Source organism: Lynx rufus, unplaced genomic scaffold (genome assembly GCF_022079265.1).
Source record: "Lynx rufus isolate CCGP_SWC_20201006 ecotype Redwood Valley unplaced genomic scaffold, mLynRuf1.p SCAF_6, whole genome shotgun sequence".
NCBI classification, from domain to species: domain Eukaryota; kingdom Metazoa; phylum Chordata; class Mammalia; order Carnivora; family Felidae; genus Lynx; species Lynx rufus.
In genome coordinates this window covers 109,586,141-109,600,982 of record NW_025814878.1, presented here as the reverse complement: position 1 = coordinate 109,600,982, position 14,842 = coordinate 109,586,141, and the positions used below count along the sequence as shown (strand labels likewise).

The 14,842-nt window shown below is 47.6% G+C and overlaps 1 protein-coding gene across 1 annotated transcript in view; it reads right to left on the bottom strand.

The window, feature by feature from the left end:
- The window catches only part of BTBD9 (BTB domain containing 9), a 413,225-nt gene that overhangs the window by 18,734 nt on the left and 379,649 nt on the right, over positions 1-14,842 (bottom strand). The window contains exon 10 of the mRNA XM_047103280.1: positions 3,153-3,231. Coding sequence (XP_046959236.1) covers positions 3,153-3,231 — 79 coding nt within the window. The remainder of the gene's footprint in view (positions 1-3,152; positions 3,232-14,842) is intronic.

The following is a 14,842-nucleotide window of genomic DNA, read 5'->3' as shown; positions in this document are numbered from 1 at the left end:
TTGCCTTATGATCCCATTCATTATTCATGTTATGATTTCAGATGTTTCCCAGTTGGCAACACCACATTGAGGCTTTTTTCCCTGAACAATAACTGACTCAGTCAGGCAGCCTGGCAAGTTGCTGCTCAGCCAGATGCAACAGATCACCGGTTAATTAGTCAACCTGTACAGACGGGCTGGTGAGTGTACTTGGAGTTCCCTGCATAGACAGTTCTGGAAACTCACTGGGGAAGAGAAGGTCTTGCACTCCAACTTTAGGGTTCTGTAATGGGAAATTATTCCTCATTTGGTTACTGAGGTAGGTGACAGTGTTGGGGCTGAGTGCCGGGAGACCCTCCCAGATACATCCCAGTGCTCCCTGGCCTTCTCTGACCTAGAATTCCTTCTGCTGGAATACTAGACTGCAGAGTCCCATGTAGGGATTAAAGACAGAACTGGTTTGTTTTTTGGGGATGTATTATATGAGAAGTGACTGCACATGAAAAATATTCAATTTTAGCTTGATGTATTATGTGAAGATAAATTTAAATTGTTTTCCAACTTGGTAAATAAAAAACACATAACTTAATGTAAGTATAAGTGGCAAAAAAATTGGGATTTATTGGCAAAATTTAAAAAATATGCTGAGTAATGTATGGGATGGTTGAATCACTATATTGTACACTTAAAACTAATAATAACACTGTATGTTAACTTTACTGAAATTACAATTTTTTAAAAAGATTAGAAAAAAATTTTAAAAAATAGGGTATTTGGTTTGGGCCTCAAATATACATTGATTCAGATTCAAATTTACTTTTGTTACCTCATCAAAAAAAAAAAAGTGCTTTTATGACCTGATATTTAGAGTTCTTTAATTTTGTGCCGTAACAAATATCAATTTGTTTACTTTTATAATTTTCAGGTTTGGTTAGAAACGAAGAGGTAAGAGAGAAAGTTTCAGACTACTGTTTATAAGCTCTGCTCTCTAAGAAGCACACTGTAGGCACACTGTTCTAAATGAATAAAATGCAAATGCAAATGAATAAAAAGGCAAAATGAGTATAAATTATCACAATATTTTCAGTTTGGAGAATGTGAGTTGAAGTACCAGAAACACCCTGGTATGCTCTGGATAATTCTGATTTGACAACCACAATGCACGAACCCAGGGGCAGCTATGTAATGTGCAGGGCTCAGCACAAAATGAAAATGTAGAGCCTTCTGTTCAAAAAAGCAGGAATAAAACTTTATGTTTTCTCCCACAGTTCCTCTCTTGACCGGACACAGGGTTTTCTTTTGCTACTTAATGTTGCAATCCCTTGGGCAAAGGGACTCCGAGGCCGGGGCAGACCCACATAGGCGCCTGGGGCCCAATCCCGTGACTCAGGTGAGAGTCACACCAGACCCTGACCCTCCCTGCAAACACGCTGGGCCTCCAAGGGGAGTGGAGTGTGGTGGGAGGCATGGGTCAGGCTAGGAGGGGGAGGCTGGGCAGGTCTAGGTACCAGGGGTCAGTGGGTGGCTGAGAACCTGTCCTGGGAAGGTGAGAGGGGGCAGAGGTGGGCCTGTGTGTAAACTGAGGCTCCCGGCCCCTGGTGAGTGCCCCACTTCCCCATGGGGCTCCCATTATGAAAACAAATTCACAGGTAAAATTGTGAAGAATTCAAGATGGTGCTGGAGAACATAAACCCCAAGCACAGAGTCCCCTTCTGGGTGTGGAGCCTCACGCAACTGCCCTGGTCACATGCCCATGAAGCCAGTCTTGTGTAGAGCTGAGAAATACCATGTTGAGGTGAAAACTACAGAATGGTTACTATTTTGATGCCTTTCATTTCCTCTTGAGTTCCAGCTTTCCTGTTCCTTATGATTCCTGTCTTTTTTTAAGTTTATTTATTTTGAGAAAGAAAGAGAGAGAGAGAGAGAGAGAGACAGAGAGAGCATGCACACACACAAACGAGAGTGGGGGAGGAGCAGAGAATACCAAGCAGGCTCCATGCTGAAGCATGGAGCCCGACGTGGGGCTCCAACCCACTGGACTATGAGATCATGACCTGAGCCAAAACCAAGAGTTGGACACTCAACCAACCGAGCCATTCAGGCACCCCGTGATTCCTGCCTTTAACTAGCAGTCCTTCAGAGGTTCACACTCAACACTCATGACTGTATAAAAAGCAAGGGTATAATAAGCAGATGAAGTCAACAGAGTGGCCACTAGTGCTCACTCAACACCCAAAGAACAGAAAAGGTAAGTAATGAACTTACAGTTGACTGACACTATTCACATCTTAAACGGTGTGACTGAATCCGCAGGTGCCCCTGTGAGCTCACTGGAAATCCATATTGTCGAGGGGATGACGGTCCAGGCGTGCCTGGCTCATGTCTGGTTTACACTTGCCGTCCTAGTGTGATTATGAATCATGCCCTCCCTCACACTCAAGTGTCCTGGTTTCTCTGTTCACCAAGGGCACTGTCTTCTCTTTCCTGATCCAAGGGATCCAGTGCATTTTTCTGGGGCCATTTACATTCCCGAGAAAACAGCCTGGCGGTTTGAGGCTCAGACCCATCACCTGACTGCTGCCCTGACTGTGGGTACCCAAAATGGAGGGAAACAACCTGCCCACTCTCCCCCCGTTAAATCCAAAAATGAAGGGACGTCTACAAACAACATGATCTGCTGGGACGATCCAGACCTGGACACCAGTGGAGGAACAGGCCCACTCACAAACATTTATGTGCAGTCTGGCCCAGGACAGAATAGACAGGCAGAGAAAACCAGCAACTGTCTTCCACGGTGGTCCCGTGGGGCCGGGGTCCCTTAAACACCATGTTCAGAGCACTGAGGGACCTCTGAAATAGCTGTCGTCTGGGAGGGCAGAAGACTTGAGGACAGGGTTGTTTGACCTCTCAAGGTCTCTGTGGTTGCCGATTCCATAGGGAGGCTGGTGGGAGTAAGCAAAGCCATAGGAGTTGGCTCTCATTTCCCAGTGAAGAGACATCTAGAAATGATAATGATATCCCCACTGTGCAGGAGCAGGACTTTCTTCTGTACCGAGCTGTCTGAACAACAGGCCATTAGCGGGGAGAACAAACAGTTCCACTTAACTCGGGATGTAGCATTTACCTGGACATCATGAAACAGCACAGCGTCTTTCATGAAAGGAGACCCTTACCTCATTTGCTGTGTTGTGTGTTCCCACGATTCGGATGAAGGAGGCAGGCTGTCTTTCAAAAGTTACAGATTGCCAGGACCTGTGAGAGGAAGCACAACCATTTGCCTGGTTAGACTGTACGGTTAACCCTGTTGGCAGGCAGGGGGAGCCAGGTGCTGAGGAAGGAGGGTGCCTGTCCTCTATCCTCAGGAGGCCTGTGAGGTGGCAGGGGCGGGGGGTGGGGAAGGGGAATGGGAACAGGGCTCTCCCTCATGTGTGCCGGAGGAAGGCAGTGAGTATGTAGTGTCCCTACCTTCTGTGAAGGCAACCTGGGACTCACATAAAGCTCCCCCATCAACACACACAAAGTACAGACCAAGTTCACGAGGGAACAGTTGTGAGGCCGAAAAGTGATCAAGGTCAGTGAGAGTTCACAAAACACATTTCCTCATCTGTGAAACGGGCCTGTTGGCTGAATGGGCGTGCGCCTGAGAGGCGTGGTGGGTTCTGGGAGGAGAGTTTTGAACCCGGGCAGGAATGTGGACTGAGCAGGGCAGGGCAGGAAGAGGGGGAGGAGGGGCTCACTCACTGCCATGAGTGCAAGTGGTGGCACCTGGGGAAGAAGAGGCAGTTTCTCCACAGGCCTCCACCTCCCCCTTTCCTGCTTCCAAAGGCATCCCCCCAAGGGCTTATTCTCAGGACCTGCCAGTCTCTGGGCGGGCTCAAAGACAGCTGCTTTAAAGCCCAGCCAGGCAGGCTCTGAAGCAACCCCGAGAGGAGGAGCTCTGCTCTTGGTTTAAGGCTCACAGCTCATCAGAATGCACTGGAGGAGAGCTCGGCACCCACGACTGTAAACTCCAATAATATTTTCTGTAATAAATGTGAGGAGTTCACAGTTGTTGCCATCCCTCCTCCGCTCACACAGTGGAGATGCCAGCTGCTGGGAAGCTGTTTCCTGTAATTGTCTAATTACCAAGCAATGCTACCAAAGAAAATATATGTATTTGTGGTTTGTTTTTTTCCCCCTTTGGTTTCAGGTGTTCCATCTTCTCTCTCACTGTGAGCCTCCCACTGAGATTGATTCACCGCTGCCCGGACACCCAGGCCCCTTCAGGTCATTAAAAAGTCGTTACCATCCTGTGTGCAAAGTCTGTGCCTCTGAAAGCAGTTTTCTGGAAACAGCATAAGAAAAATCATTCTCTTTGCAAAAATGCTATCATTCATATGTGAAGGTGATGCCATCGGATCATCCCCAGAGACTGCACTCTTGGCCCATGTCCTCGGTGGGGGGGGGGGGGGTGTTTTGCTCCCACACCCACGTGGCTCCCCTGGGGAGTCTGCTGGATGGGATGCAGCCCGTGGGCTGGGGCCAGGGCCACAGAGGGAGGCCCTGTGGGGCTTCAACCCCGGGCCTGGGCTCCCACAGGCAAACCTGTCACTTCTGAGGTGGGCTGTGTGACTGACGGACTGGCATCCTTCCTCTGGCAGGTCAGAGGAAGCGAGGGGTCCACGCTGCGTGGGGCAGCAGAGGCCCATCCCTGTTCCTAAGGGAAGCACACACTGAGTCTGGGCCACTGCCTGCTTCTCAGACCAGCCCTCCAGGAAAGGGAGACAGAGCCAGGACAAGTGACAGCAGCCGCTGACAACTATTATCTTCCAATCGGTTTCAGAAAAATGACTGGAGTGGAGAGGGGCTGGGTGTGGAGGAGGTGCAGACTGTGTTCTTAGATTTCTAGCTGCATGCCTGTCAAAAAAATCCTTAAGTGCTTCTGGACATAGAGGTAAAACTTGGCTCACGGTCTTTAACAACATGCTTGTGGCCCTGAGAGTGCTGGGGGATCCAAATGATGCCTCCTGAGGTTCCACTTGTCCTCCTCTCACAACAGGGCTGGGAGCCCAAGGCAGTGAAGGGAGGGAGATCTCACGGGAGTCGCCTTGGGCAGAGCCGGGCTCCCTGGGCAGCGGGCTCACGGCTTGGGCGCGTGTGCCCCTTGCCTGTGCCTGGGGAAGCAGGGCTGGCAGGGCAGCAGCCCAAGCGGGAGGGAGCATTTGTGGAGTAATAAGATCAGAAGGCCTCAATTTAATACCAATCCTCCATTACACCGCATTAATATCTAATCACATTAGAGTTCATTTTCACTAACACAGCCTGAGAGTTGCAAGATGATTTCATTTTCAGCAAAACTGGATACCGACCCTAAAACAAAATATCAGGAGGAAGGGATGCTGGTTAGGGTGAGGTAATGAGCATCTCTCCCTACCCAAGTATCAGATCCCATTTCCCCTCAACTTCCTGCAAACAACTTTAAATGCTGCTCGATGGGGACATGATAAGGTGGCCCCGGAAGTCCTTGTCACGTTGGGGCCGTGTATGCAATCACCGTGCAACTGGAGGACGGCTGCCTGAGCCGCGATCTCACAGCGCCAGGAAACTACAGCCATCACTCAGTCCACACGAGGCTCCACTGCCATATTTATTGAGCTTTACTGACAGCTGTATAAAATATCCCTCCTTGCCAAGTACCCTGAGTCCCTTCCTTAGCAGGCAGCATGCCCAGGGAGGCAACGGAGTCTTAGGGGCGCGGCACCCAGTTTGGCTCATGGCCATGACTGGGTGACGGAGGAAGTGTCTGCACAGGAGCAACGGGTGTCAAAGCACATGTGGTCTCTGCTTCGAGCACTTATACTAAGACAGAAAGCCCTACCCTGGACTGAAGTCCCAAGCTGTTACTCGCAGGAGGGGCTCTCGACCACAGGAACCACTCCCCGCCTTGAGCAGCAGGCTCAAGAACAGGCTCCCCCGGTTACAGAAGTAACCTCACCTGGAGTGCGCTCCGGAGGACCGGGGAGTGTAAATATGTATCTACACACAGATGTGTTCAGAGGGAGGTCCGAAAGAATGTTTGTCAAAATGTTGATCAGGATTTTAGCTTTGGATGAAAGAATTCCCAGAGAAATTTACTATACTTTTGTACTTTTCTGCACTGTCTGAATTCGGTAGAATGTAGAGGTAAGCATTTTTGAAAAGTACCTGTCCTGCCTACTACTCAAGGTTTTAATACAGATCACGTGACATGAAGCAAGTGAACATGCCAACGCTATACTATTATGCAAGATATTTCTAGTGGGGGGAACGGGGCAGGGCAAGGGGGGTGACAGTCAAGACAGGAGGCTTTGATCCTGGCCCTTCATGAACTAGAGGTGGTAGGGCACACTGGTTGACAACATGGGCTCTGGGTCAGAATCTCAGTTTTGCACTTTTACCAGCTCTGTGACCTTAGGCAAGCTGCTTAACCTCTCTGGGCTTCAGGCTCCTCATCTGTAAAATGAAGATAATAAAAATATCTAGCTTTTTTGGGTAAAGATTAAATATATTAACAAGTATAAAACATCTAGAACCATATGCTAAGTACTAAAGCACTAAAAATGGTACTGTTATTACTACTGGAGATGGTATTGTTATTACTACTAAATTACTATTCAGCCAAAAGAGTCTGGACAGGACACACTGCTTTCCTGGGCCTCATCTGGGAGTCACCAAGTTTGTTACTATGTGATTTACTGACTACTGCAGAGGTTCCCAGGGGTACCCATGGCACCCCATCAGCACCCATTTCTTGGAGGCAGTCAAGGTGGCTGGGCTTTGGAGGAATTATGCAAGCATTTCTTGAATATACTCTTGAGCCTGGCACCTGAGTGTTCCAGGGGAACCACACAAGACGTAGTGCTGGCCCTTATGGGCTTCCTGATCTCTCTGGGGAGATCAGCTATCCTTCTGTGAACTATGGAGAGAACAATGTCAACAGTGCATTGGTCCCAACTCACAAACTGGTGGTGTTCCAACGCTTCCCTTGTAATTGGTTGTTTGAAGCTTGGAAGCAATTTTTCCAGAGAAATAAAGTTATAAATTTTGGTTGGGTTTCCAGACCCACCCATAACATTCAATTTAACCCATAATGAGGCTGAAATACCATATATATGAAGTTAAAAAAAAAAAAAAAGGAAGAAAATGATGTTGTTGCCATAGTGGTAATTAAACAAGCCAGAAAAACAAGAGCTCGAGAACAGTCTCTCTAAAGCTGCTGCTTGACGAAGGATTAAGTACTGTCAGGCGCATGCAATCAGGCGCCTGGGGCTGGCATACGGTAGGTGGTCTGTTTAGGAGTGAAAAAGTAGGCCAGGAGCTGTCCTCTGTCTGCAGACCACTGCGTGGTCACAAAGTGCTTCACGATCATGATCTATCACATTTGGTTGCCAGCAATCTGTTAGGTACCGAGGCAGCCAACTGCAATCCCATTTCTGAGGTGAGACACTGAGGCAGAAAGAGAGGCAATCTGTCCACATTCCAGTGCCACCAGGTGTAGAGTCAACAGAAGCCAGATTTAATGGCTGTCTGTGCTCCTTCCACCCAAGGGCACAGTGAGGAACTTTCTGACCGAGAGGCTGGGGCACTGACTAATCCCTGTCGCCTGGGTCCTCGAGTTTCAGACCTCATTTATGTGCTGGTACCGTGATGCCAAGCTGGAGATCACGCGCGTGAGCAGATCGCAGGCTGACCTCTGGGTCTCCACATGCAATGGCGGTGAACTGGTCAGAAGGGTTCAATGGGGCGACGGTGTTTGGCACACGGTGGGCGCACAGTGGCTTCCGGCTGCTGTTCTGTCTTCGTACTCACACGTATGGAAGAGCGAAGAAGAGGCTCCCTAGGTGCTTCCTCTCCACACAGATCAGCGTGGAGACATGGAGAACACACGGGGTCGTACTGACAGGCAAGCCAGGGGACTGCATCTACAATGTGCCCCCCACCCCTACAGCTGCACACGTTACTCATGGAAACAAGCATGCTTACAAAATATTCTTAAATATTCTGGAAGGAGATAGGCTGAGTTCATGACAGTGGTTGTCTCAGAGAGAGGGTGAGGAATGGGTTTGCTGACGGGAGTACAAAGGAGGCTTCATCATTAACTGGAATGTTTTATTTCTTTGATTAAAATAAAAAAGATGAAGTGTATGTGAGAAATATTAACTACAGTCAATTCTGGGGATGAGTATGTGAGTGAATGTTATAATACTTCTTATTCTTTTCTGCATTTTAAACAGTTCTTGAAATAGAGAAAAAAAGAGGGAGAAGAAAGGCAGTGAAACAGTGCCTGTGTTTATACGAGAAAGAATTTACCAGGGGTGGAGTTAACCAAAGTGCAAATATAAAACTTAGGGGGCTAGGTGGAGTCAGTCCCTCGGTGGGCATGTGGATTTGCCGGGTAGCGCCGCTGGCTCCGGGGACACGTGCGTCTTTGTGGGAGCAGAGGACAGGAGAGCTGCCGGCTTGGGGAGGGGTACAGCGGCCATCTGTAGGTGCCAGGCTTGTGTGAATGGCTCTGGTGACAAGGGCCACCAGAGAAAGGAAGGCAGCGGGACTCAGCTGAGACTGGCTTTCCATCCTAAGCCTCATCCTACCTTCTCTGGGGGTCCTGTAGATCCTGTACCAAGGGAAGCTGGTCTTTTAGGTTCTGGAAAATTATGTGATTCTGATGCCTATGCTATAAAGACAATGCCAGGGTCAGAACTTTTTTGGAGCAGACCTGGTAAACACTGGGGAGATGGCCAGGGCCACACTGGCAGTTAAACATGGCAAACTGAACACACGGGTTAATCTTTGCTCCCTCCACTAAAAGGGCAGTAAGGAAATCTAATATATGCATCATATCAAATATTAAATATATGTGTTCTAACACACACGCGCGCGCGCACACACACACCCCAAGCAGAGAAACAGTGAAGACACATTACCCTCTCTGTGTTTTCGCCTGAGAGACAATGCACAGGAAGCAAGTAGATTCACACTACAGAACCCTAGAAAAGCTCATGTCCCTGCACTATCAGTTACCTTTGAAGGTGGGGGTTACACAGGGGACTCAACTATGAGAACTGGTTGAAAGTAGGTGAAAGGAGCAAATTGACCCCCCATATCCCTTCTCCTTCCTCCTCTACAGCAGGGATGAGCCCTCTCCCACCTTGGCAGGAGACAGAGATTTCACTCTGGAGTCCTTGAACAGAGAGGGTCTACTCCAGGGGATCGAGGCACAGCAGAGGGTGGGAACCTAGGGGTCTATGAAGAAGGATTTACATGAAGTGAATGTCTCAAATGGTGAGACTTGCAGTCCCCTACCCTCCTTGTCTTGGCTTTCAGGCCACTGTGATCCAGGCTTAATCCCCATGCAAGACACTGGAGGATCCCTCTGGAGGATCCCCCTGGAGACTCTAACCAGCCCAAGAGGAAAGACCAAGAGCCACTTATCCAGTTTCTTTCTTCCTGTCCCTCCAGTCTGCTTTCCATAGATATTTATTCAGTGCTTACTATGGAGTAGGCCCTATTTTAGACTCTGCCATCAAGAAGCCTACATTCTAGTGGGAGAAAGGGACAAATAAATATAGGGCTAAGTAGAAAAGTAAAGCAGTGTAAGCAGATTCAGAAGTGCACACTGCTTTTAGAGAACATATTTAAGGAGGTTCGCTCTGGTACGTGACAAGTGAGCGAAGACCTACACCAGCGGAGTAAATGGCCACGTGGATCTGGAAGAGTGTTCCGGTGAGAAGAAACAGAAGGCAGCTGCTGTGCTGGACCTGAATGAGATCGGGCAGGGATCTCCCAGTGAAACACCAAATCCCTGTCTGATAACCCAGAAGGAAGCCCGCAAACCCACCCTCACACGAAAATCTTCCAACCAGCTTTCTCATTGCCTAAGGTTTGAAGGAGAACAGCCAGTCGAGGATCACCAAAAATCCTAACATGGAAAAGAGAGACCAAAAGCACAGAGAAAAGAAAAATAATTCAGAAGATACAGTTATAATTCAGTAGACAGAATAAAACTTCAGGAATAAACCCCTATACACTGCCAGATAGATAAAAGAATTATTATACTCTTAAAAAAATTTTTTTTTGTAATCTTGATTTATTTTTGAGAGAGAGACAGAGTGAGAGTGGGGGAGGAACAGAGAGAGAGAGAGAGAGAGAGACACAGAAACCAAAGCAGGCTCCAGGCTCTGAGCTGTCAGCAGAGTCCAGCGCGGGGCCTGAACTCACGAATGGTGAGATCGTGACCCGAGCCGAAATCAGATGCTTAACCAACTGAGCCACTCAGATGCCCCATACACTCTTGAAATAAGAATAAGATGATATGAAAGGGGATATTCAGAGAACAAGAAAATGCTCTTATCAATTGAGGCTATGAATTGAAATCAATAATCTAACGAAGCTAGCTTAAGTTGAAATTTTGTGGAACATCCAATAAGACAGCAAAGATAGAAAATAGAAGAAAAAGGATAAGAAAATGAGAGGACCAACGAAGAGGTCCACTATCCAACTAGGAGGTGTCCCAGAAAAAAAGAGCAGAGAAGGTATGAGCTATAATACTGTCAAAGTAAAAAGAAATTTTCCCATATATGGAGGACATAACTTACTAAGTTAAAGAGCCCACTGAATGGTCACTCCAATAGGTAAGAACACAAAACATATTATTGAGAAATTTCAGAAGATCTAAATGTTTCTGGACAGGGCAAAAGCAAATCAACCTAAAGATGAGGGAACCAAAATTACATGAGATTTTTCAAGAGCAACACTGGGAGTCAGGAGAAGATAGAGCCGAGCTGTTCCTTCTAAGTGTTGAGGGAGAAATTAGTCCCAGCCAGAGGGCTATTCCTAGCCAAGTCACATATTTGGATAGAATAAAGAAACTTGGATTCAGGCATATAAATCTGAAAACACTTACCTCCAGGGTATTCACTAGAAACTTCTGGAAAATGTACTCCATCAATAACAAAGGATTAAACTAAGGCAAAGAAAGTTACAGGATCCAGAAAAGAGATGACCCAGGAGGATGGGAAGGGAAAGTTGAGGACGAGAGCTGAGCAGAGGCTTAAGGGGACCAACCCTGCAGGAGAGGGAAGGCAGGGCTCCAAGAGGGAAAAACCGAGAGGTGTTAGGCTGCGGGGATTTGTGTGGCTCTGACAAAAATAAGTGATATGTACCTATAAAATTAATGAATGACAGATAATATGGAAAACTAAGTAATTTTTAAAAATGTTTATTTACTTTTGAGAGAGAGAGACAGAGAGAGAGAGAGAGAGAACGAGCAGGGGAGGAACAGAGAGAGAGGGAGACAGAGGATCCGAAGCGGGTTCTGTGCTCTCAGCACAGAGCCAGATGCAGGGCTGGAACCCTCGAACCGTGAAATCATGACCTGAGCGGAAGTCGGATGCCCAACCAACTGAGCCACCCAGGTGCCCCCTAAGTAATTTTTAACTCCAGGAATAACAAATTATATTACAAAGAAAGGCAATTTTAGCAAACTATGTGGCTTAGCCCAGAACAATAGTCAGTCATACTAATGCCAACGCTAAATGCTAAAAACTGATTTAACGGGAGTAAGAAGAGGGGAGAGGGAGAGAAATACGATCATGGGAGGGAAGGGTAAGGAAGCTAAATCCTTATCTTCCAAAGTAGGGAGATGATAGATAATTTTGGTAACAGTATTAAAAAGCAGCAGGATAAGCATATAGTTTAGAAACCTGAAGGTACTGACCAAAATAAAGGTCTATAAGACATGAACATGTTTGCCTCAAAGTCTAAAAGTCTGATCATGTGTTATGGTGGCCAAGTGGGAGGACACAGGCGCCTTCACACCCCGCTCGCTCAAGGAAGTGCCAACCAGCAACATTTTAAATGCGCATACCCCTAGAGCTAGCGATTCCTCTTACATCACTTGAGCTTATGACACGTTTCCAGCCGGGGGACCCAGGAGTAAGGACTGCAGTGTAGCACTGCTTGAACGGCAAGAGAATAGAGACAACCCAAATGCTCCTCACTGGTCAAGTGGATTATGGTACATCTCTTTCCCTATGATGAAAGACCGTGCAGCTGGAGAGGGCAAGGGAGATGGAGAGGGTGGGGGAGGGAGAGAGGAAGGCAACATTCTAGAGTTCTCCTAGGTATAGAAAAATCTGTATGAAAAAAAAACAGGAAAATACACACATTTGTTTATGTATAAACGATGGAATCTCTGGAGCAAGAGGTGGTGGGTGAGATACATTTTGCTGTCTTTAGTCCTTAATTTTTAACCATATTAAAGGCATTTGCTCTGAATGTATTATCTTTTACAAATATTAAAAGACTGTTGGGGAGGAGGAAGGCAGGCAGCTGCCTCTGGTGAGTGGGACCTGGGCTGGGGGCGGTGAAGCAGCATACTGCTGCTTTTGTTAATAAATCTTGTGCTGCTACCTTTTAGTTATTTATTTAAAAATGTTTTAATGTTTACTTATTTTTGAGAGAAAGAGAGAGAGAGCGGGGGAAGGGCAGAGAGAGGAGGACACACAGAATCTGAAGCAGGGTCCAGGCTCTAAGCTGTCAGCACAGAGCCCGACATGGGGCTTGAACTCACAAACCGTGAGATCATGGACCTGAGCTGAAGTCGGTGCTTAACCAACTGAGCCACCCAGGTGCCCCTCTACCTGACTTCTAAAACGACGTACATGTATAACTTGGATAAAAAAATAAGGAAATTCAGAAGTTGAAAAATACAAGCAGAGCCAAGAAGAGGAGACAAACCTACGGTGAGAAGGCATGGAAAGGGTATGTGGGGAATAGATTTATTTACAACCTTTGGGAGCAGGGCTGGAAGGCAAACATGAACCTTCGGAGAAGATTCCTGTAAAGGAAGGGAATATTAAAGGCTGTCCCCTATCAACTGAGCTGCAGTGACATCGGAGCCCTCTCGGAGCTGTGTGGTGCTGAGACATGACAGGTATTAAAGGCCTTGAGTGAGCCTCCAGACTAGCCTGAAGATCCCTCTGACAGTTCTTTATGAGTGCGCCTCTCATGCTGACCCCACAGCTGCCTGCCGTCCCTTCGCACGCGCTGTTTTTACTGTCTGCCTCACAGCTGCGACAGGCCCAGGATCCCACATTCATCTCTAATCAGATCTAACACCTCACTGGGGCCTGGGCATGGGAGGGACGGTGCATCTTGTACAGCACTGGGGGAGGCGACAATTCTAGAGTTGTGACAGTCTTTAAACGGGCCCGGCGTGTCTCTCCCCTGCACATCTGGTGAGCACCTGGCACATCCAGGGAGCACCTCCCTTGCCCCAGAAGCAGAGTGACATGGTGTCCTATGCAGCAGAGAGGCAGGGTCGGCCCAGATTCTGATGAACCCCTTCCCAAGAGCTCCCGGTCCTCAGATCGTGGATGCCAGTCTAAAGGAAAGCCTCTGTGTGGTGCAGGTCTAATCTGGCACCATGGGAGGAAATTCTTTTGTCTTCCACGATGCTTAACTGGAGTTTATGGCTGTCTCACTGCCCTGACTTCCAGGGAATTCTGGGTTCGCTCCATTTACCCTGTCTGTCTCTCCATTCAACAACTATTTACAGAAAGCCTTCTACATGCCAGGCCCAGGAAAAACACTGCTAAGTTAGTCTAACCTGACTGCAGACCTGAGGTGGCAGGAAAACAGATTGTTAGCAGCACCTGGGAGTTGTGACCATTTAGTCACATGCTGATCAGCTACATGCTTACTGAGATCAAAGGTCACACAGGGGAGGCTCCTAAGCATATTTTGCTGGTCTACTGAGTATTTTTAAAAATCCGAGTTATCTCCCACTTAAAATTAGGGAGATTTCACATAAAAATACAAATACAAACTTCTAGTTTCCTTTGAAAGCTAGAAGATCTGGCATCCTTGGGTCCTCTTTTCTGCAGAGACAACACTGGCTAGAGCTGAGGTGAACAAGACAGACTGAGGTCAGTGGGCTTCTGGTGGTCTCCGTCACTCTCTGGAGCCTGTCCTGGCCTGCTGTGCTTGTTCCCATCACCCATTTGGCCCAAGGAAGTGGCCAGGTTTCCATCCCAGCCTTAGAGAGAGCTCAGACAGTGTTAAAATGGAACAAATTAAATATCAAACTCCTGAACAGGAATCGTACCACCTCCAAATTCTTTGGGAACCTAGCACCAGAATAGATACACAAATTATGTTTCATTAATTAAAAAAAAAAAATCCGGCTCAGTTGGTGGAGCCTAAGACTCTTGATCTCGGGGTTGTGAGTTCAAGCGTCAGCTTGGGTGTAGAGATTACTTAGAAGTAAAATCTTTACAAAAGACTATCTTCTTACACTGTTCTATTCTTGGCCTTGAGAATTGGTACGACTGAGGGCAGAACAGCTGATACTGATAGTCTTTAGTCACTGCTGCTTGTCTTCCCCTGGGCTACAGTCAGTAGTAGAAGGTTTTCTGTGGCGCTTCCAAACATTCTGTCCAACTCCCAGGCCATGCCCCTGACCGATTACACTCAGAATCCCTGGGGGTGGGCTCTGCATGAGTCAGTCCCATTGAAACTCCTCAGGGCATTTCACTGTCCAGTGGGGGTGGAGCCCTTCCCCCGGCTGGGACGGACACGTGTGTCCCTTCCTATTTACAGTGCAGGTGAGCCGTCCCCTACTTTCCTCCTGCCCTGGGGGTTTCTGGACCTATGTGGGCATTTCATGCTTTCTGGCCTCTTTTCTCTGGTGAATGCACTAGCATTTGCTGTTCTAACATGAACTGGTCTTGGGTTTTACCTTCCCTGCTCATAGCATAATTTTCCCTTTTAGAGGAGTTTCCTCTCAAAGGAAGGGTCAGGACCCTCCTGCCAGCTCCTCGTAAGAGCGGAGCCGGAAACTTCC